This window comes from Callorhinchus milii, unplaced genomic scaffold (assembly GCF_018977255.1).
Source record: "Callorhinchus milii isolate IMCB2004 unplaced genomic scaffold, IMCB_Cmil_1.0 Scaffold5, whole genome shotgun sequence".
NCBI classification, from domain to species: Eukaryota; Metazoa; Chordata; class Chondrichthyes; order Chimaeriformes; family Callorhinchidae; genus Callorhinchus; species Callorhinchus milii.
The window spans coordinates 63,507,892-63,531,050 of NW_024704746.1; the positions used below are offsets into that span (position 1 = coordinate 63,507,892).

At 49.0% G+C, this 23,159-nt stretch overlaps 1 protein-coding gene across 1 annotated transcript; it reads left to right on the forward strand.

Annotated features, from left to right (window-relative positions):
- The first annotated feature begins 2,169 nt into the window (after window positions 1-2,169).
- On the forward strand, window positions 2,170-23,017 carry tspan33a (tetraspanin 33a). The gene is made up of 8 exons (XM_007890864.2): window positions 2,170-2,259; window positions 16,816-16,873; window positions 17,300-17,427; window positions 18,361-18,435; window positions 19,295-19,390; window positions 19,891-20,019; window positions 20,663-20,824; window positions 22,114-23,017. Exons 1-8 carry the CDS (start codon window positions 2,170-2,172, stop codon window positions 22,213-22,215), a joined length of 840 nt encoding a protein of 279 aa, XP_007889055.1. The 3' UTR covers window positions 22,216-23,017.
- Window positions 23,018-23,159: the final 142 nt, after the last annotated feature.

Here is a 23,159-nt window from a genome sequence, read left to right on the forward strand (position 1 = left end):
CTTGATTCCTTCCCCCAACACCATCACCACCACCATGTCCACGTGTAGTAATAAAAACAATCCTTGCATTTGATATAGCGCTTTTCACATCTTCTGGCCGTCTCAAAGCGCTTTGCGGAATATACTTTAAAGTGAATTGACTGTATATTTTGTAGGCGTAACGCGGCAACCGATTGAGTGGCCAAATTATCATTATAATTATTTTTTAAAGGATCATTGTTCATTATTGTGTTTAAGGCTGTAGTTTTTTTTTTAAGAAGGATTATTATCCCCGGAAAAGCCATCCGCCAATTGACTAACAACGGAGTTCCAACTTACTGCTGGGTAAAGAGGTGTGTGTGGAGTAGGGAAACTCGCCCAACATTACGCCCTGCCCGGGAATAGATAAAACCCAGGTCTCTCACTGTGAGGCGAGTGCTTTAATGACCGAGCGCCAGGACTCCGCTTATTATGGTTGAAGGCGGTGGCTGCATCCGTATTTGACGAAAGGGATTGGAGCGAGTCAAGACAACTTGGCCTCTCTGTCTGTCTCTAGTTTCCTTCCTCTTTTCCCCCCTGACACTGAGCCAGCCCAGTCCAGGTCCCAGTCCAAAACCAGCCCAGTCCCAGGTCCCTTGGCCAGTCCAGGTCCAAGCCCAGTCTAGTTCAGGTCCCAGTCCAAGCCCAGGTCCCAGTCCAAGCCCAGGTCCCAGTCCAAGCCCAGGTCCCAGTCAAAGGTCCCAGTCCCAGTCCAGGTCCCGGTCCCGGTCCGGGTCCCGGTCCCAGTCCGGGTTCCAGTCCCAGCCCGGGTCCCGGTCCCAGCCCGGGTCCCAGTCCCAGCCCGGGTCCCAGCCCGGTCCCAGCCCGGGTCCCAGTCCCAGCCCGGGTCCCAGTCCCAGCCCGGGTCCCAGCCCGGGTCCCAGTCCCAGCCCCAGCCCGGGTCCCAGTCCCAGCCCGGGTCCCAGCCCGGGTCCCAGCCCGGGTCCCAGTCCGGGTCCCAGCCCCAGTCCGGGTCCCAGCCCCAGTCCGAGTCCCAGTCCGGGTCTCAGTCCCAGCCCGGGTCCCAGCCCCGGTCCCAGCCCGGGTCCCAGTCCCAGTCCCAGCCCGGGTCCCAGTCCCAGTCCAGGTCCCAGCCCGGGTCCCAGTCCCAGTCCAGGTCCCAGCCCGGGTCCCAGTCCCAGTCCAGGTCCCAGCCCGGGTCCCAGTCCCAGTCCAGGTCCCAGTCCGGGTCCCAGCCCGGGTCCCAGTCCCAGCCCGGGTCCCAGTCCCAGCCCGGATCCCAGTCCCAGTCCCAGTCCGGGTCCCAGCCCGGGTCCCAGTCCCAGTCCCGGTCCCAGTCCGGGTCCCAGTCCGGGTCCCAGTCCCAGTCCCGGTCCCAGTCCCAGTCCGGGTCCCAGCCCGGGTCCCAGTCCCAGCCCGGGTCCCAGTCCCAGTCCGGGTCCCAGTCCCAGTCCCAGTCCGGGTCCCAGTCCCAGTCCGGGTCCCAGTCCGGGTCCCAGTCCCAGTCCGGGTCCCAGCCCGGGTCCCAGTCCCAGCCCGGGTCCCAGTCCCAGTCCGGGTCCCAGTCCCAGTCCCAGTCCGGGTCCCAGTCCCAGTCCCGGTCCGGGTCCATTGCCCAATCGCCTCTCCTGGACAGGTAAGAGCCGAGCGCAACCTAACCTCGAAGCCCCGCCGCCCATTGTTGACGCGACTGAGGCGTCAGCGAATGAGGAGCGCGGATGGCCGAGGCCGATCCAATCAGAGTGGGGGAGCGGGTGGGGGGGCGGGGCCGAGGCCAGCAGTCTGGGTTGCTCGGCAGTGCACCAGGTTGTCTGGTGGCAGATACAGACGCGGCTGAGGCTCACCAGGTGCTGACAGTCACAGCCCCTGTGTGTGGGTGTGTGTGTGGGTGTGTGTGAGTGTGTGTGTGTGGGGGGGGTCGTATTTTTTTTTTTTTGCTTCTGCATTGAATTGCATTGAAAACAAAGACGAAAGATGTTGCTGTGACAAACCCCAGCAATTTGTGTGCATTGCATTGTGTGTGTGTGTGTTTCTGGCCATTTCATAGCCCTTTTGTTCTGTTGCATTGCACTTTTATATATATATAATATATAATATATATATATTGGTGGGGCAGCAAGAGAGGAAAAGGGCAAATCTCTGCAGGTGATTCACCCCCCACCCACCCACCCACCCCACCAAACCATAACCATGGCTCGGGTTCGCTCTCAAGGCGATGATTTTACCTTCGTCAACCCCTTGGTGAAATATTTATTGTTTTTCTTCAACATGCTCTTCTGGGTAAGCGATTTCTCCTTCTCTTCTGCGCGTTGTGAATTAAATATTGTTATTATTATTATTAATTATTGTTATTAGTTATTTATCAGCCGCGTCGGATATTGGCGGAGTGTCCCTACTGGTCCATTAGATGGGTTGGCCTCGACCTTGTTCTTGCGCTGTGTTATGTGGGCGCGCGCGCGCGTGTTTGTGTTTTCATCCAGAGTTTCGCCCTCAAAAACACACAAGTCCATCCGATTTGCAGGACGTTACGTGAAAGCGCCTTCGAGACGTCTGGGAGATGTGATAAGGCGCGATATCGAATGCGAGGGTTGTTAGATTTTTTTAAAAATAGCTGCATAGCAACCTGTCCCTTTATTTTTCTCAGTCCGAGCATGCTTTATGGACAAGTGAATAATAATAATGATACTTGCTTTCGACATAGCGCCCAGTCACGTCGTTGAGACGTCTCCAAGCGCTTCCCAGAATACGTTGATTGTAAAGCGGATTGCTGGACTGTGTGTTTCGTGGGCGCGAAGCAAAGCGGGCAGACACGGACAATCCCAGCCATTCAGAGCCTCTGAGCCGTTCAAAGAAAAGGACCACTTCAATTAAAATTCAGCCCGATTCTTCCAAACAATATCCCTCAAACCATGAACAGAATCCTTAAAGCAACAAGGGTTTCATTCCTATTTTTAAACAACAAAACATCCCGTGTAAATCCCCTAGAGCTCTCTCTCTCTCTCTCTCTCTCGCTCGCAGAACATACTGACCCCGGCTTAATTTTTTTATTCATATTTTTGCGCAGCAAACAGTTAGACACTAACTTTTTTTCCCCCTCCCAGTTTAATCCTCAGTGAAAAATCCCACTTCACTGCTGGTGTCAGGCACTCTGTCCTACCTTCTTGTGGAGCAGAATTGCTTCTGTAAACGCTTTAAAGGGGCAATGCCCTTCCAGTGAACCGTTCCATCTTTGGTTGCTTGATTTCAACACCTTGGGATGTCCTCCCGACATGAAAAACATGATAATAATAGTAATAATAATAATCCTCGCATTTGATAGAGCACCTTAAACGTCGGTGAGACACCTCAAAGCGCTTCACATAACATACCGTAAAGCGAACTATCTATTTTGCAAGTCGTTGTTGTTGATTTGAATGGTTCTCCCGCAATATGATTGGTCAGTGTATAAATTTGTGTGGTTTTATCTGGTCCTAGACTTCAGGGACAACCTAATGCTTTAGTCAAATCGTGTCACGTTTTCTTCACCTATGCAAGAGAAATTATTGCTCTCTTTTTCTTCCTCATTCCTCCCCCACGCACACACACCTTCCTGGAGGTGTTGCACATGTCAGAATTGTGAGTGGCTGGAATTGGAAATTGGAAACCCTTAAAGCACAATATGGGGGTTGGGGTTTCCACAGGTGTCAGGATCCAGACCAACAATTCCCTCCCCCTCAATAAAAATTCTTCATTCACTTCGAGGCTGTTTGTGGGATATTGCTGTGTTCACCTATAAGTATAGTCACCGCACTTCACAGTATTTCGTGTGAAGCGTTTTGAGATGTCCTTTTGATCTGAAAGGCACTGTACTAAAAGCAAGGATTGTTATGATTATCAGTGGGGAAAAATGCAGTTGATACTATGTTCATTATTTCGCCCCAAAAAAGAACATTTCTTCTTCAACTTGGCTGTGATAAGTCAATATATTGCTAGTCAAATGCCACAGTTATCTGTCTCTGTATCAGCAATGCTGCTGTCAACATTCCTGATCTGAACTCTCCTCCTGTTCCTCTCAAGCTCGAAATATGATGCCCTACATGTTCTTCCAAGTAAAACTCATCACCTTGCTTTCCTTGAAAGACCGCACTCATTCTCTCCCTTAATCTTACCCTCAGGCTACTAAAATACATGCATGCAAGTACCCACCCACTATCTATGATTTCATCTCTCTCTTTTGGCCTGAAATTCCTAATGATTCTGGCCTTATGATCATTATCTCAAAATTGGAAGATTGTGGAATTTGGAAAAATGCTTAAGTTCAACCTTGGGTTAGAGAGTTGCACAATTGCACATCTTACATTTTAAGACGACAGCCTTAAGGTTAAACCCATGAGAGATTTCGGGCCTCACATTGTTATCCAGTTAAGGCCCTTTGGAAAGAATGTGTGTGTGGGCAAGGGCAGGATAGGGCTAGTCTACAAATGTTCCTCAGGCAACGCTCACTGTGTGGACTTGTGCTTGAAGGATAGCTATTGTATCACCAGCCAGTTGCATCAGGAGAGCAGGAATTTAATGAGTCAGAAAAGTAATAATAATCCTCGCATTTGATATAGCACCTTATCACGTCATTGAGACGTCTCAAAGCGCTTCACAGGATACAACTGCTGTGTGGAGTTGCCTGCTGCGTTTCGTAGTTAATTCACTTTACAGTAGATTCTGTGAAGCGTTTTGAGACGTATCGAAGACGTGATAAGGCGCTATGTCAAATGCAAGGATTATTATTATTATTATAGCATAAAATAGATCGACTGTATTTTGGGAACGTCCTCCTGACGTGAAAGGCTCCATTAAAAAAGATTTGCGTGCTTGTTATTCTGTGGGTGAAGTGCAGCAGTACAGTTTGCGCCCAGCAAAGTCCCCCAAACAGCCGTGGAGTGAGCAATTAATTTTACTTGGGGGTGGGGTGGGGGGGGAAGTACACATAAGCATACTGGTAGCTGTTTGATCATTTCTCAGGAATTCACCGATGATCTCAGCAAAGACGAACTGTTGCCCCCATCGCCACCCCATGTGAATACTTACATTTAATAGCGGGCTGGGAACTTCACATGGGAAATTTCTGTGGATTCCTCTTTAGATAGGAAGTGAAACATGCAACGTTTGTGCCTTGAGAGGTGATCTCAGCTGTTGTTTCCTGCAGCTCCACTCCATTAACTTTCAGGGACTTTTGATTTCAGTTTGGGGGAGGGAGGGCAAGGGATTTCCAGTGCGTAGTGCGGCAAAGCTGTTCGTGTGTCAGGGTCATTGATTCCTGCAAACCAAATGCAAATAAAATTGGTAAATAATAAGAAATAGTCCTTGCATTTGACGTAGCCCCTTATCACGTCTCCGAGACGTCACAAAGCGCTTCACAGAGTATACTGTAAAGTGACTTGACTGCATCTTTGCTTTTTGGCGAAACACTATATACCTATTGCATGACCCCACTCTCCTACCTACAGAAGACCAGGAGTCTTGTGGTGTAGTGGTTGGAGCACTCGCCTCGCAAGCGAGTTTTGTTTCCCTGACAGGGCGAACCCTTAGGCAAGTTTCCTTACTCCACCCGCCTCTGTTTACCTGGTAGTTGGTAGGAACCCGGTTGTTAGTCTTTTGGTGGATCGCTCTCTGGGGATAATAATGCAATCAAAAAATACAATTAATTATTAATTACACTCCACCCATGACTGTTTGTAGGACATTGCTGTGTGCAATTGGCTGCCGCGTTTCACCCACAAAATAAACAGTCATTTCACTTTACGTTATATTCTATGAAGCGCTTTGAGATGTCTGAAGAATAAGGCGCTATATCAAATGCAAGAATTATTATATTATAACTAGACTCCCTCTCCCCCACCCATGCTCCCCTACCTAAGGAACAGCAGACCTGGTTCTCTTCCCTACCCTCGCCCTCTGCCCTCCTACGTACAGCCTATAGAATTGAGGAGTACTGTAGCTCAGTGGTTAGAGCACTCGCCTCGCAAGCGAGAGACCTGGGTTTGATTCCCGGCCAGGCGGAACCTTGGGCAAGTTTCCTTATTCCACACGACCTGATAATAATCCCTCAAGAAAAAAAACAATAGTGAAGTTGATAAATCCAACACTGTTCGTGGGACACTGCTGTGCGCAATTGGCTGCCGTGTTTTGTCCACAAATATACAGTCAATTCACTTTACGGTACGTTCTCTGACGCGCTTTGAGACGTCTGGAGGACGTGAAAGGCGTTAAATCAAACTCAAGGATTATTATAGCAACGGGCAAATGCTTCAGTAGGATTCTGGCTGCAGCCTTTGTGTTCAGTCTTGGGGAGTCAGTGTACAACAGATGTATACTCAGGAGCAGTTCTGCTTCAGGAAGCAAGTGATGTGGAAAATCACAGGCCCCGAGACCATTCGAGAGCTTGAATGCTCAGACCTTGTCTCTGAGGTTTAATTACAGGATACGGTATCTTTCAGCAGTAACTGGGATAGTACAAGGGGGAGTAAGCACGGATTAAGAAGAATGTCGTAGGTTCATACAAACATATTTGGTTTCTGTTTATTCAAGTAAAAAGGAATTAAACGACAAGTTATTTTCTAAGGATAGGTGGCTACAACATTGGGATGAAATTTGCCACCTTTCGTAAGAGATGCAATGTGATAATTAAATCTGTTTTTTTGTCGCAGATTTCCCCGTCCATTTTCCCTCCCCCCTCTCCCTGTGGTTTTGCCTGGCTCAGTTGGTAGGGCTCTTGCCTACAAACAGAAATGTGGATTTAGATTTATATTGCGCCCTTCACACAGGATAGCATCTTAGAGCATGTAGATTCAAAGCCTTGTCATGCTACTGAATCATAGTGGATTCAATTATAAGCTCATAGTCAAGCATGCACTTCAGGGCACTGTTGGAGGTGACATCCTTTGGAACGAGATGTTAAGCCAATGTTATTTACTGCATTAAATAGTCACTGAATATCAGTTTGTATGAACTTGTGACATTCGCCTGTTTTTTCAGCTGGACATTAAAAACCCCAAGAAGGATAAAGATGAATAATAATAAATAATAATCCTTGTATTTTACATAGCACTTGATCACGTCGTTGAGACGTCTCAAAGCGCTTCACAGAATATACTGTAAGATAAATTGGCTGCATATTTTGTGGGCGAAATGCGACAGCCAATTGATCCAAAAATTTGATCCCAAGCCTCTGCTGAACTAGTTGCTCACCTGGGTTACCTGACTTTCAGAATCCTGGGTATCATAACTAGCCAAATCCACAAATTTTAGGGAGGGAGAGCCAGGCGGGTTTGCTGACTCTGTGTATTCTGTGAAGCGCTTTAAGACGTCTCGAAGATATAAGGAGCTGTATCAAATGTAAATATTATTATTACTATCAAGCGGATTGACTGTATTTTGTGGGCAAAATGCAGCAGCCAATTGCGCACAGCAGCGTCCCACAAGCAGTCGTGGATTGAGTGACCAAATTATTATTGTTTTGTGCTCAAATGAAGCACAAATAATGGTCGCTGGAGCGAGGTAGCAGAAGTGTCCTGGGGAACTGGACCCAGGTCAGACAAAAAAGCAGTCGGTCTCCTTGGGGAAACACTCTACCTCCAGAAATATGACCTGTGATAAAAGTCACGAATGCCAGGAAGCGGCCTGTAATTAAACCCTCACTGCTCTTTACACCCTGTTTTACACATGACGTTTGAAAGGAGGTATTGGATGCTTCAATCAAGAGGGAGGAATTCAAATGATTTGCTGTTGATTTGCATTTTATGTCAGCCATGGGACAAAGAGGCTCCTTCTCAGAACTGGGGGATGTGAACAGATCGGAGAGGTATGTAGATTCTCGGATTAGTACAGATCAGCCACGGCTAATAATAATCCCTCAAGAAAGAAGAGAATAATAAAAAAAATTGGTCACTTCAATCCACAACTGTTTGTGGGACACCGCTGCCACTTTAGCTTCCACTTTGGCTCCAATTGATTGCCACTTTTTGCCCACAAAATATATAGTCAATCCACTTTACAGTGTATTCTGTGAAGCGCTTTGAGACGTCTAGAAGACATGTTAGGGCCCAATATCAAATCCAAGGATTAATACTATTATTGTGTAACTGTGGTTCAGAAATGCCAGGAGCTCACAGGATTGTTTTGCCTTTCTCTGGGAACCTCATTCCAACAACAACAACTTGCATTTATATAGCGCCCTTCCCGTGGGCTAGTGTCCCGGAGCGCCTGACAGTGGCGGAGTCTGATCCCAAACCAAGGGGAGAGGGTCACCGTAAGCACGATCAAAAAAGAAGGTCTTTAGGTGGGATTTGAAGATGGGGAGGGAAGGGGCAAGGCGGAGGGATCCAGAAAGAGAGCTCCAGAGTTTCGGGGTGTAGTGGCTGAAGGCACGGCCAGTGATGGTGGAGTGAAGGGGACGAACAAGACGGCGGAGACAGCGGGTGGTGGAGTGGGGAGTAAGCAGATTGGAGAGGTAGGGAGGTGCGGGGGCATGAGGGGATTGGGAAACGAGAGCCGGGTGCCACAGCCTGTCGATCGAGATGTGAAGAATATCAGGTTCTGTTGGTCTGAGCTCCTCGCTGCCCTTTCTCCCTCTGTAAATGATTGCCTCAAGCCACGGGGTAACATCCCTTCACCTCCCCCACCCCCCCCCCCCCCCCCCCCAACGTAACCTATGAACTATCACCCTTGGTGTTATTTTCAGAGTGAATGTGAGTGAAACTCATTCAATGAAAGAGAACTCCCCCGGATTACCCGACTTTCAGAAGCCAGAGTGCATTACACCAGGGGAATTATTTACACAACTTTCCCTTCATATTTATCTTCCGCCTCTCGCCCCCCTCCGCTTCACACCACCACTACGTGACTTTACATACAAACTCTGATAGCCGCTGTGACTGCGGCAGAGAGTGGAACTTTGCCCAGTACTTGTTCACGGCACAGACTTACGCATAAATAACAGCAAACCACTTAACTGTGAAAGCGATCGGCCCGCATTCTCCCAACAGGACGTCCAATAATAATATTAATAATAACAATAATAATAATCCTTGCATTTGATATAAGCACCGCATCGTGCCGTTAAGACACCTCAATCAATAACAACTACAAATTATATTTGTTTAGCCCCTTTCACATCGGGAGGACATCTCAAGGTGCTGGACAGTTAGGGATGGACATGGAACAAGGTGAAGCCTGCATTCAAAGCTAATAGAAAGGAATCAGAACCAGGAATTTTGTCAGTTTATATCCTGGTTGAGAGAGCTGATTCCGCGCAGAATGGGAAGGTAACCTTCGGAAAAGCTCAGTAACGCAGCAGTCCAGTGCGGTTTTGTTGTTGTGAAGCGCCTTTGATTGTTTTTGTTGACTTCCATGAGCTTTGTATTTTCACACGGATGGATTCTCAAAGCCTCCTTAAAAAGACAGTGTCTTGTCACGGTTCCAGCAGGAGTCGGTGAATAAAAATCAGGAATGGGAAAAGAGAATTCTGACAGATATTTGCGTTCGGCCTGATTTGAATCGGAAAAAACATAATAATAATAATCCTTGCATTTGACGTAGCGCCTTATCAGGTCTTCGAGACGTCTCAAAGCGCTTCACAGAATATACTGTTAAGTGAATTGACTGTATATTTTGTGGGTGAAAATCATCTCTCGTCAGGTGGAAAAAAACATGGATGAATTTTTGGGAACAAAAGTGGAGGAAGGGGTGAGAGTGAGCAAACATAAAGTGGGATCTCGCTTTAGCCAACAGGTGATTGACTGACTGACTGACTGACTGACTGAACAGGTGGATCTGTTGTTGGTTAAAGGGACATACTCCTGTATAGTAATCCGAAACCTGTTTGAAGGCGGTTCCGCAGGACTGTGCTGTATTTCCAAGGCCTCATTGTGGCCCCTTTCCAAGGCCTGGGTTGGATTCAGCTGCCTTTTGTTGCCAGGCATCAATGAACAAGCTCCGTGTTGTTTTAGAGTAAAAAGGTTGGGCAACAAAATAATCTCGGAGATCACAAAGCAGCGTAGATTTATGCCATAAATCGAGAAAGATTCAATCAAGAAACATTCATTTTGTGGGCCAACCACTCAGCACCGCCTGTTTCAGGCACTAAAGATGTCGTAAAACACAGGAGCCACTTTCTTATTTTGTGCTGAACTGCTATTATTAATAATTATAATGACCGTTGCATTTGATATAGCGCCTTATCAGAGACGTCTCAAAGAACTTCATAGAATGTACTGTAAGGTGAATTGACTATATATTTTGTGGGCAAAGCGCAGCAGTCAATTGCGCACAGCAGTGTCTTACAAACAGTCATGGACTGACTGACCAAATTATGTGTGTTTTTTTTAAAAAGGGATTATTATTTCAGCATCTGGAGGGCAACAATTTGAAATTGGACGAAGGAGAAAGTTGAGCAGGAACAAGGTTTTTATATTAAAAAAGAGTGGAACTGACTCCCAGTAAAAACAGGCAATTCTGCCTCAAATTAATACCTGGAACGGATCTGGATAACTCTCTATTTGAGAGCGGTCCAGGTGGGCTGTACAGAATCGTACATAAGAGTATTGGTGATGTAGGGAATATAGGTGAACGAATGCTCCACACAATAGGAGTGTCATCTTGGAGCTGTGCCTCTGAGTCAAAAGTTTGTGGGTTCAAATCCCACGTCTGGACTTGAACTCACATAGTTTAAGCTGATACTCTAATGCGGCACTATTATTCCAATAGTAATCCTGGCATTTGGTATAGGGCCCATCCTGTCACGAGGACATCTCAAAGTGATTAACACGATATACTGTGAAGTGTAGTGACTGTATTTGTAGTGCAATGGAGCTGCCTGTTTGCGGGCACGCAGCAGTATCTTACAAATGAGCACAAAGTGAGTGAAACACCCATTCCCAACATTTTACTGAAAACGCTTTGAGGTGCCTCCTTGCTAATGACCCGACCCCCTCTTTCTGTCTTGGTCTGTCTCTCACCTTCCATTTTACCTGCAATTGCAACGATAATAATAAGCCTTGCATTTGATTTAGTGCCTGATCAATTCTTTGAGACGTCTCAAAGCGCTTCACAAAATATACTGTATACAGTGTAGTGACTGTATATTTTGTGGGTGCAACACAGCCAAATGCCTCGGCACTAATTGACCCACTAACCATTCGCAGGATGCCTGGGTTTCGTGTATGGCCAGTAAATTGGGAGACATGAGCAGACACTGCCAACTGCACCTGGCTGGGGTCAAAGGCATTTTCCAGATCAGTTATGAGCTTCCTGGCCCTGGATTCTCTCATCATTTGGCCTCGTCATCGTACGCTAACATCCATTAGTGGCTGACTCTCTGCCTTGTGACTAATCCATCCGGGCCTCAGCCTGTCCATATCTCAGTCAGTCACTTCTCCTGCCATGGACACAGCAGGCAGCGGAGGGATGAAGGACATAGAGGGAGTTGGGCTACCTGGAGCTCACACTCCCAATGCTGCGCTGGGACTGTGTTGTGTTCCGTCGCACTGTTCGAAAAGAGAAGCGAGTTTCTCTCTCCCGGTGTCCTGGCCAACAATCCCCCCAAATAAAATTGGTCACTGACTGTTTGTGGGACGTTGCTGTGCGCAACTGGCCAATTTGTGCACAGCAATGTCTCGCAAACAGCCAAGAAGTGGGTGACCCATTTTATTTTGGGGGAGTGTTGGCCCAGACACCGAATAGTGTCATGGGATGTTTAACTAACGTCCATCTGAACAGGCAGGTGGACCTGGGTTGAACGTCTCATCTGAAGGATAATATTCGCCTCCTATGTAGCGTGTGCTGCTGAGGCATGTGCGAAGGCAGTAAATTAAATTTGTCGGCATGATGGACAGAGAAGCCACCCTGTGTGTTTCAAGGAAATTATTTGTTGGTCTCGGAATGGTATGGGACACTGTCCTAGCTCATTCAATGCGGAGAAATAACACTCAAACTCTGCCCTCTGAGTGTCTAGGTCAGTGGTAATAATAATAATAATGTAATAGTCCTTGCATTTGATGCAGCGCCTTTCAGGTTGGGAGGACGTCTCGCAGATCTTGACAGGATTTACCGTAAAGTGCAGTGATTGCGTATTTTGTAGGCCAACTTTTGCACCCGATAATGTCCCACAACCGACTAATTTCAAGTGCGGGCGTCCTGGCCACGAAGCAGGGCAGAAACTTGCTTCTCTCTTTTCCGATCGTGCTTTGGGACGTCAGGTTTAATGTCCCTCTCGTTAAAGTAGAACGAACACGCAAGCAACACGGCTGCCAATTTGCGCACAGCAGTGTCCCACAGACAGCGCATGAAACGAATTTAAAGAACGTAAGGTCATAAGAAACGCTAGATGGAAAAGGACAAGGTCCATCTAGTTCGCCTTCCACCTTCCGGGCGGTCGCTTGCACATATAACCCATAATATTATTTCCTAAAAGAAAACTATCTAATCTGTGTTTGAAAGGATCAACCCTTCCTGCTTCAACCGTCTCCCCGGGGAGCCTGTTCCGCAGGTTCACTCGTCGCTCACTGAAATAGTATTTGCCGTAGTCATGCACTTGTCTCGCAACGAACCACGGAATAATAAATAATAATCCTTGCATTTGATATAACGCCTTGTCACGTCTTCGAGACACCTCGAAGCGCCTCACGGAATACACTGTAAAGTGTAGTGGCTGTATTTTGTGGGCGAAAACCGCCTTAGTGCAGACAATAATAGATTATTGGAGACAACGTGAGGTTGGAAAAGTGGCACCGAGAAGGAGAGCGGTGAGAGAGAGAGCGAGTAATTTTTTTTTGGGGGGGTTGGGCTGCAGAGTTGCTTAACAACTACTCTTTCTCTCCCATCCCCCCCCATCCTTTCAGGCACTCTCACGGATGTTCATCAAGCTGCAAGTGAAATGAACGGCGCTCATTGTCCGAGGATGTGTAATTTGATTTGGGAATCTGCCCCATTAGGAGATTACAGGAAGCCCTATTGAGTTAATTAATTGGAGACTAGGATTGGGCAGAGTCCAGAGATGTGCAACGAATAGCAAACAGCATTTTGTTCAGCGCATTACGGGCACCGCATTTAACCAGATTCAAAGCACGGAGTGGGGGAGAGACCCTGTTTTGTTTTCTCTCCGTTTCTCTTTTTTTCTGCACCCCCCCCCCTCCCACCCACTCCTCCCCCATTAAAAAAAATGTGCACATCATAGCAGTGTTCTGGGGAACAAATAAGTGAGTGTGGAGATGACGAGATCAAATACAGGAATATAGACATTTTCTACACACGAGGGGGCTCTTATGACCCGTCCTGTTTGAGCCGTTGCCATCTACTTTTCCAAATCAATGAATTAACAGGAGATAATAATAATAATCCTTGCATTTGATACGGCACCTTATCACGTCCTTGAGATGTCTCAAGGTGCTTTTGCGGGCAAAACAAAATGCACAGATGGTACTGGTGTTTCTCACCGGGGATTTGTTAGGGAGGGAGGGAGGGAGGGAGAGGGGGGATGGTTCGGTTAGGGTTAGTTCCTTTCCAGCGATTCTTCCTGAGATGTGGGTAAGGGAAGGATTGTGCTTGGCCTTGAGCCACTGATTTAATGACCACTTGGGGCAAAGTGTTGAAGCTCAGTAGAACTGTGGTGCAGTGAAATGCAAAGCGAGATGTTCATTTCGGGGGTGGAGGGAGGGGGAGGAAACCTGAAGATGAATATTGGTACAGCTGGACGCCAGTGCACAGATTACTGTGGAGTCCTGTAGCATATTGGTGAGAGCACTCGCCTCGCAAGCGAGAGGTCCTGGGTCCGATCCCCGGGCAGGGTGAAACCCTCGGCAAGTTTCCATACTGCATACGCCTCTGTTTCCCCAGCAGTAAGTAGGAACCTGGTTGTTAGCCCATTGGCAGATTGCTTTCCAGGGGATAATAATCCCTCCAAAAAAATAAAAGAAATGATAATAATTTGGTCATTCAATCCACGACTGTTTGCGGGACCCTGATGTGTGCAATTGGCTGCCGCCAGCAAACTATCCAATCACTTTACAATATATTCTGTGATGCTTTGAATTATAATTTGAGACGTCTCGACGACGTGATAAGGTGCAATGTCAAATAATAATAATAATAATAATAATCCTTGCAAGGATCCAACAGGAGTTATACGACTGGAAGTCTGGAAACTGCACTCAGCTGTTAGAAAGTTTAAGCAACTTACAAGACATGAAAGGTTTCAAACAAAGCAACTTTTATATAAAATTTAATTAAAATTTAAAATAAAATAAATTGTTCCGGCCTGAGTTTCCAGCAGGTTATGCCTGATAACTCGCAGTGATCCACAGCAAACCAGCATCAAAGCCTCACAACCCCTGCCCAGACGAACTATTGCGGTCTTAATGAGGTGTTGTGTAGAGAATGGGGGGAAGGAAGTGGGGGAAACGTTTCTGCTATGAATGGCGGAGGGTGGGGAGGGGTGCGGGGGGAGGCGACCAAGGTTTCTTGGAGCTGACCCGGGTTCGATTCTCAGGCAGGACGAAACCTTAGGCAAGTTTCCTTACTCCACATTCCTCTGGTCACCCAGCAGTAATCCGGTTGTCAGTTGATTGCCGGATCGCTTTCCAGGGTTAATAATCCCTCCAAAAAGAAAATAATAATCAAAATAAATAATTCAATCAAAATAAAACACTCAATCCACGACTGTTTGTGGGACGCTGTTGTGCGCAATTGGCTGCCGCGTTTTGCCGACAAACTATACAGTCAATTCACTTTACAGTAGCGCTGTGTAGCGCTTTTAGACGTCTCCGATTTGCTGAGGCGCTACATCAAATGCAAGGATTATTATTATTATTATTAATCTAGAATGTTGTTGGTGCACAACCTCATGAAAAAACAGAGAGGTTGTCGCAGAATTCTAATGGCTTTTACAAGGCAATTAAAGAAGGATTCTAAAAATATGAAGAGCGAGAGGTAGGTTGTGTAGGCACATGTGTTGTGATGTGCAGCTGTGGTCCAGATGTGGCGAGGCTGTTGAAGTCAACAATGAGGTGTGTTGAAGAGTGAGCTGCACATCTGGATGCCTGGCACGTGTTCCCCGCCAGCAGCAGGCCCTGCCCCAATAAAGCCCACCTCCAGCCAAGCGTCAACCCTTCATCCTGCTCACCTGCTGCTAACTCCTGATGTTAATCTGGAATCATTTCTCTCTCAAACTCTGGGTTAAGACGTCCTGTTCTCCTTTATGCTCAGCAGGTCTCAGTCAATTGGTTGCCGTAACAGGATCTCGTGCTTAATTCTCGTTCGCCTCGCTCCCTCCCTCGTCTCCTTCAAGGCCCGTCTCAAGACCCTCCACTTCGACCGCTCCTTTGGTCACCCCCCCTTATCCTCCCTGGCCCCAAACCCTCCTGATCCCAACCCCCAGCTCGGGTCCAAATCCTTGACTGTCCAGTGTCTTGAGTCGTCCTCCCGACGTTAAAGGCGCCATACAAATGTAATTTGTTGTTAATTATTTGCCCCAAAAATGTACAGTCAATTCACTTTACGGTCTATTCTGTGAAGCGCTTTGAGCCGTCTCAAAGACGTGATAAGGCGCTATATCAAATGCAAGGATATAAAATATATATATATTAATATCACAGAAAGGAACATAGGAACAGAACTGTTCAGGCCATTCAGCCCCTCGAGCCTGTCCCGCCATTCTATTGGGTCATGGCTGAGTTTTTCCTGGTATCTCAGTCAACAGTCCCGAGATAGAATTGTTCACTAACTTCATGACTGTTTGTGGGATGTTGCTGTGTGCAAAACTGGCTGCTGGGTTCGCCCACAAAGCACACAGTCACCATAAACACCCTTCAGTGTATCGTGTGAAGCGCTTTGGGACTTCCTCCTGATGTCAAAGGTGCCACACCTAAATGTAAGGATTGGTGTTATGACTATTCAGTCACATGGACAGTAAAAGACTCTCAGTCTTTCTCATAATGCTGTTCAGTCTCGTAAAAAAAAAACCACGTAGGGCGTGGATAAAAATCTTGTACACACAAGGTCATTAGGACATGGAAACGCCTGACCAAACACAGAGGTTGAAGCTCAATCGTAACAGCTTCTCAATGGCAATTAGACAAATAAGTGAAGCCAAGTTTTTGCCCTCTCTTGCCCAACAACCAGCTTTCAGTGTGGGGGGAGCGGGAGATGGGGGGGGGGGAAAGGGAGAGGCGATGGTAATCGGAGACCTGAAATTCTATCAGTTCTTAGGCCTAAGGCCATTGACTTGAAATTTAAACCTGTACAGAATTTTGGAAAATTCTGACAATTGATCTTAATTTGGAGGCCAGTTTCCTGCCATTCTTTTCGAAAACATCATTCAAAATGAGACAGAATTTTTTCCCCAAAGCTCTGCACCATCTTCCATTTTTTTTAAGACGTCGGGAGGACGTCACAGTCAGGACAATGATTAAATTTCAGGCAGTGGGGAACCTCATCAATGTTACCTGGAGTTAGTTGGGTAGAGAATTGGAGTCAATCTCACTCCAACAATAATTATTATTGATAAGAATAAAATTTGCATTTGATATTTTTGATAATCGTAATAATAATCCTTAATTATTGATAATAACAATCCTTGCTTTTGATATGGCACCTTATCACGTATTCGAGACATCTCAAAGCGCTTGACAAAATGTTACTGTAAAGTGCAGTGACTGTCTATTTTGTGAGCGAAACTCTTTCCTGAAAACAGATTAAATTGCTCCTGAGTCAGAACGCGGACGATTAAGATTCACAGCCGAGCTGAGTGTTTGTACAAATGGTAACGCTTCTAGACCTGCTGTAATTTAACTTAAATCTGACCTTTTCTAGACCATTTCCATGGTGATGATTGCTATTGGAGTGTACGCCAGACTCATGAAACATGCAGGTCAGTGATCTCGACGGCTGTTTTTTTTTTAAAAAAACCTCTCCGATCTCCTTACTCCCCACTCCACTACCCGCTGCCTTCGCTCAACCAGCTCCGGCCTCCTGCTTGTCCCTCGTGGCCTCCGTTCCTCCGTCAGTGGCTGCGCTTCGGCCACTACGCCCCGAAACTCTGGAACCCCCTCCCTCTATCCCTCCGCCTGGTCCCCTTCCTTCTTGCCACTGTTACGCGCTCTGCGACGCTACCCTGTGTGAAGGGGCGCTGTATCGGTGCTTTGTTGTTAACTTTCTGGAGTTGTGAGTATAAATGCACGCGGCGGTTTGTGCATGTGTGTTGTGCGCGGGTTGGGGGGCGTTGAGGGGAAGAGTCGCTGCCCTGAGCCTTGTCGGGTGAGGGGCGGTTGGTTTGCTGACTGTATCTGTGTTACAGAGGCTGCGATGGCTTGTCTCGCTGTAGACCCCGCTATCCTGCTGATCGTTGTGGGCAGCCTCATGTTCCTTATCACATTCTGTGGCTGTGTTGGCTCCCTACGAGAGAACATCTGCCTCCTGCAAACCGTGAGTGCGTGAGTGAGTGTGAGTGTGAGTGCGTGAGTGTGAGTGCGTGAGTGAGTGTGAGTGCGTGAGTGAGAGTGCGTGAGTGTGAGTGCGTGAGTGAGTGTGAGTGCGTGAGTGAGTGTGAGTGCGTGAGTGAGTGTGAGCGAGTGTGTGAGTGAGTGTGAGTGCGTGTGAGTGCGTGCATGAGCGTGCGTGAGCGTGTGTGCGTGAGTGAGAGAGTGCTTGCGTGAGAGAGTGCGCGCGCGAGAGTGAGTGCGCGCGTGCGAGGGGGCGCTTGGTCTGCGGTCCGAGCAGATGGTTGGGAGTGGTTTTGTCATTCAGAACTCTGCAGCGCGTGTACTGTCCCGCACCAGGCTTCGGGACCACATCACTCCCACCCTCGCTCACCTCCACTGGCTCCCCATCCCCCAGAGGATTGATTTCAAGATCCTCATCCTCAGCTACAAGGCCATTCACGGCCTCGCTCCCTCCTACCTCTCCAACCTACTATCCCCCTACCTACCTGCCCGTACCCTCCGTTCTGCTCCATGTCCCCCGCCCCAACCGCCCTACCATCGGTGGTCGGGCCTTCAGCCTCTCAGCCCCGAGGCTCTGGAACTCTATCCCCCAGTGCCTTCGCCGCTTCAAAGCCGGCCTCAAAACCTTTCTCTTTGACCGAGCCTTCAGCTCCCCTCTCGACTCTCTTCCTCCTCCTCGCTCCCTCCCTTCCCTCCCCTCACCCTGACCATTTCCCCCCTCCTCGCTCCCTCCCTTCCCTCCCCTCACCCTGACCATTTCCCCCCTGCTCGGGTCATGACCCAACTGTGCAGCGCCTTGGGACGTCCTCCTGACGTGAAAGGCGCTTTATAAATGGAATCTTGTTGTTGTTGTTGTTGGAAGAGCGACTGACTTTTCCCTGAGGTCCTGACGCCAGTTTTTTCCCTCTGTTTGCAGTTCTCGGTCTGCCTGACCCTCATCTTCCTGCTACAGCTGGTGGCCGGGGTCCTGGGCTTCGTCTTCTCAGATAAGGTCAATAACAATAACGCAATAATAATCCTCGCCTTTTGATATTGCGCCTCGTCACATAAACCAGACTTCACAAAACGCTCGAACGGGATTGTACCGTGTGGTGCGGCCACTGTGTATTTGCAGAACGGACGTTAAAAGATCCCGTTAGTCCTGTTCAAAAAGACAAGGGAGTTTTACCCGGTGTCCTGGCCAACCCCCCACCCCCCCCCACACCAATAAAATCAGGGCAGTTTGTGAGACGTCGCTGCGAGGGCGGTGGCTACCGCAGCTCCTTCTACCTGTTCGTGACTAATTGGAAAGAGAAAGGGGTTTCTCCTGGTCAACAGTTCTTGTGTATCAATCGGTTGCCGTGTTTCACCTACACTTCACAGTAGTAGTAATAATAATAATAATAATAATGATTATCCTTGCATTTGCCATAGCGCCTTATCCCGTCTTCGAGACGTCTCAAAGCGCTTCACGGGATACACTGCAAAGTGGAGCGACTGCGTATTGTGTATTTTGCTGTGTATGTTGGAAAAATCCTGTGAAGGGCTTTGCGACGTCTCCTCGAAGTGATAATGGCGCTGTGTCAAATGCAAGGGCCGTTGAGATACATTGCCGAGACTCGCAGGCGAATAATGGTGACTCGGGGGCGAGGTCAGCCCCCGGGTTGACCGTACGCAGCCCAGCGGGAGGAAAATAAGAGGCGCTGAACGCCCGCCCTCGGGCGAGAGCGCGGAGAGGACTCGCGGGAGGAAAATAATTCTTGTGAAAAGCAGATGACATTCAGGCGATGAAATAGATGCAGGGATTGACGTTGCCTCTAACTCTCCCGTTCGCGCGCGCGCGCGTGTGGGGGATTTGTCTTTAAACGCAGGCCCGAGCCAAAGTCAGCGAGATCATCAACAATGCGATAATCCACTACCGCGACGACCTGGATTTGCAGAACCTGATCGACTACGGACAGAAGCAGGTGCCGCGATCTTTAACCTCCGCCGTTGACTGACGCCCCCAAGCAGCGGCTCCACCGGGCGCTTTATTATTTGTATCGTGGCGTTATTGTCCGTAACTCGCCGCAGAATTATTCGGTCACCCCCTCAGTGTGGGGCCTTGGCCTTTCACCACTGGGGAATAACACGGTATAAACGCTTCCCGGCGACGGTGATTTAATTCGCTCCCAGTGATGTCTGTGCACTTGTCCCCCCCCCCCCCCCCCCCCCCCCCGGTCTTGGCCCCGTCATTTGCCGCCGGTGGTGTACCGCTGCCCCCCAGTGGCAGCCATTGCGTGGTACAGACGTCCCCATTTATAATCACCGTAATAATATCGAACCGTCAATGCAATACAATAATACTGTTCGCTAATCAATAATCAGTAAATCTGAAACAGCGTGGCTTTTACCACCACCCCCACCCCCCCCACCCCCTCACCCCCCACCCCCACCCGCCTGACTTGTAACGCTCCTGTACTCTCAGTTCGGCTGCTGTGGTGGGACCTCGTACCAGGATTGGACCCGCAACATGTACTTCAACTGCACCATGGAGAATCCCAGCCGGGAACGCTGCTCAGTCCCTTACTCTTGCTGCCTCCACTCCAAAGAGGAGGTGAGGAAAGTTTCTGACGTGGAGGGTGCTGCAGCGCCCCTTGACTTGCCACAGGAGGGTTGGCTCTGTGTCTGTGTGTGTGCGTCCTGTGTGTCGTGTGTGTGTGTGTGTGTCCTGTGTGTGTGTGTGTATCTGAAGGGAGATTGTCGTATGAGTTTGCTACACGCAACAAGACCAAGAAAGGTCCATCCAGTTCGCCTTCCATCAGCTTGTGCATGTCGTGTCCCAAACTATACACTGTAATCCCAAGGTATTATTCCCCCTCCCCACCCCTCTCCCCCCCAGCTCGGGATCAGACTCCATCACCGTCAAGCGCTCCCGGGGGCTACCTCGCGTGAAAGGCGCTATGCAAATGCAAGTTGTCGTAAAAGAAATCTGTCTTTGATTTGCTTTTGAAAGAATCGACCCTTTCTGCTTCCACCGTCTCCCTGTGTGGAGCCTGTTCCGTACGTTTACCACTTGCTCCGCTCCCTGAAATAGTGGTTCCCCGTAAATTGTATCGAAGTCATCTTCCCTTCAATCGCAGGCCGTGTCGTGTGTGTGCGTGAGCGCGCGTGTTTACGAGCGTGCGTGCGTGCGTAACACCAATCTGTGGACTACTGTCTCTCGCGCTGACTTAATTCTCTTTGTGGCTCTGGTGCAGAAAGTGATCAACACGATGTGTGGGCAGGGGATGCAGAGCCTGGACTATCTGTCAGCTGAGAAATTCATCTACACCAACGGCTGCATCGACAAGCTGGTCAACTGGATCCACAGTAACCTCTTCCTGCTGGGAGGGGTGGCCCTCGGGCTCGCAATTCCCCAGGTCAGTGCTTCTCACTTCATATCCCCTCCGACACTCTCTCTCTTCTCCCCCTTCGCATTGGCTGCTCTCTAGTCTCTCGCCATGAGCTGCGGGTGACCCTACCCTCAGGACAGTGCGTGTCGGCAAGATATCAAACCGAGGAGGAACCCGATGCTTGTCCTGAACGAATGTCTACCCTTGTCTTCAAATCCCTCCACTCCTCTGCACCCCCCCCCCCCGATCTCTCTGACCTCTCTCCTCAAAACAGTACCCGTTGCCTTCGTTCCACCGGGTCTGGCCTCCTCCTCGTCCCCTGAGTCCTCCGCTCCACCCTCGGGGGCCGTGCCTTCAGCCACTATGCCCCGAGGCTCTGGAACTCTCTTCCTCACTCCCTTCGCCTCGTCCCCTCTCTTCCTATTTTGAGGTCTCTGCTGAAGACCTTTCTTTTCGACCGCGCCTTTGGTCACCTTCCTGGCCCTCCCACTGGCTCAGCCCTGGGATCTGTTACTGTGCAGCGCTCTGGGACGCGTGGAGGGCGCTATATAAACCCAAGCTGTTGTTGTTGTCGTCGTCCACACCAGACGTGTGCTGCGTTTGGAGGAGGTCGTTTTGGCTGCGACATCTTCCTCCTCCCCCTGGGCTTGATTAGCCAACTCCGTGGTTCAAAACAACAACTTGCACTTATATAGCGCCCTCCATGCAGGGCGGCGTCTCAGAGTGCTTAATGATGGTGGAGCCTGACTCGGGGGGGGGGGGGTGGGGGAGAGAGGGAGGGAGGTGGCCCGTAAACACGTTCGAAAAGGAAGGTTTTTCAGGCAGGGCTTGAAAGGGGGGAGAGAAGGGGGCAAGGCGGAGGGGGGTTGAGGGAGAGCGTTCCACTCACCACAAGGAGAGTGGCCACTTGAGCCCTGAGATGCTGCCCCATCCACGTGAAGGACGCGATCCAACCACAAGCTGCTGTTATCGTTATCAGCGTCTACAAAATGTGTCGCAGCGCCGGTCAGTGTCCTGAGCCAAGGACGGAAGAAACGTTCGGCCCAGTTTCCTTCTTGTTTTCCTGCTTTCCGATATCCGCGTGTTTTGCACGGGAGCTGTTGGAGCTCCCCTCACCCAAAATATAATAATGATCCTTGCATTTGATACAGCGCCTTATCGCGTCGTCGAGACGTCTCAAAGCGCTTCGCGGGACGTACTGTCAAGTGGAGCGACCGTGTATTTTTGTTGGCACGAAATCAAAATACAAAAATCATCATTGTCATTTTCTCTCTCTCTCTCTCTCTCTCTCTCTCTCTCTCTGTGGCGACACGCAGTTGGTTGGGATCCTTCTCTCCCAGATCCTCATCAATCAGATCAAAGACCAGGTGGAACTGCAAAAGTACAACAGTCAGCACCGAGCGGATCCCTGGTACTGACCCCATCCTCTGGAGCCGGCCCCAGTCGCTGTAACAAAAGACCAGCCTGGCCTCGCCTGACCTTGACGTGTGCGTGTGTGTGTGTGTGTGTGTGCGTGCGTGCGCGCGTGTGCGTGCGTGTGTCCATGGTGGCTTTTATTTATCAAGTGTTTGGACCTCTGTTCACTTTCGCACGCAGAGAGGGAGAGAGAGAGAGAGAGAGAGAGCGCTGTGGTTGGAATCGTTCTTTTGGACTCAGGACTCGTTGGGATTGAGCTGTCGGGGTTGATAACAAAGGCAAAAACATCTCCCATTACCCAGCGCTCAGCCCACCATGGGCTGGTGTCTCCGCTCAGTCTCTCAGCCCACCCTGGGCTAGGCTGGATGCTTCCTCCCTGGGCGCACTGATTTCTTTCCTGGGCCTCAGAGGCGCCGTTTATTTCACCTCAAAGCAGATGTGTTATGTGGTCCTTCCCTTCCATTCGAAATAAATTTATAGTTTTTTTTTTAAAGCAAAAGATATATAAATTATTTTTTAAAGTCGTGTACTTTGACACATCCGTTGTTCCTTCGAAGCATTTTTACCGACTCCGCTGCTGCACCTCTGCTCTCTATCGACGTGTGATTTAATTACCGTGTTTTGAAAGAAGAACTTCCGAGCGCTCGCAGCTCTGGAACCTTCCAGGCCTGGCTTGTGATGGGGAGGAGGAGAGAGGAGGAAAGAGAAGATGGGTCGACAATCTGCGGTGGATTGGGCCAGGAGTGTGGATGGGTTTGTCTGTCTGTCTCTCTCTGTCTGTCTGTGTGGGTGCGTCTGTCTGTGTGTGTATGGGTGCGTCTGTCTGTGTGTGTGTGTGGGTGCGTCTGTCTCTGTGTGTGTGTGGGTGCGTCTGTCTGTGTGTGTGTGGGTGCGTCTGTCTCTGTGTGTGTGGGTGCGTCTGTCTGTGTGTGTGTGTGGGTGCATC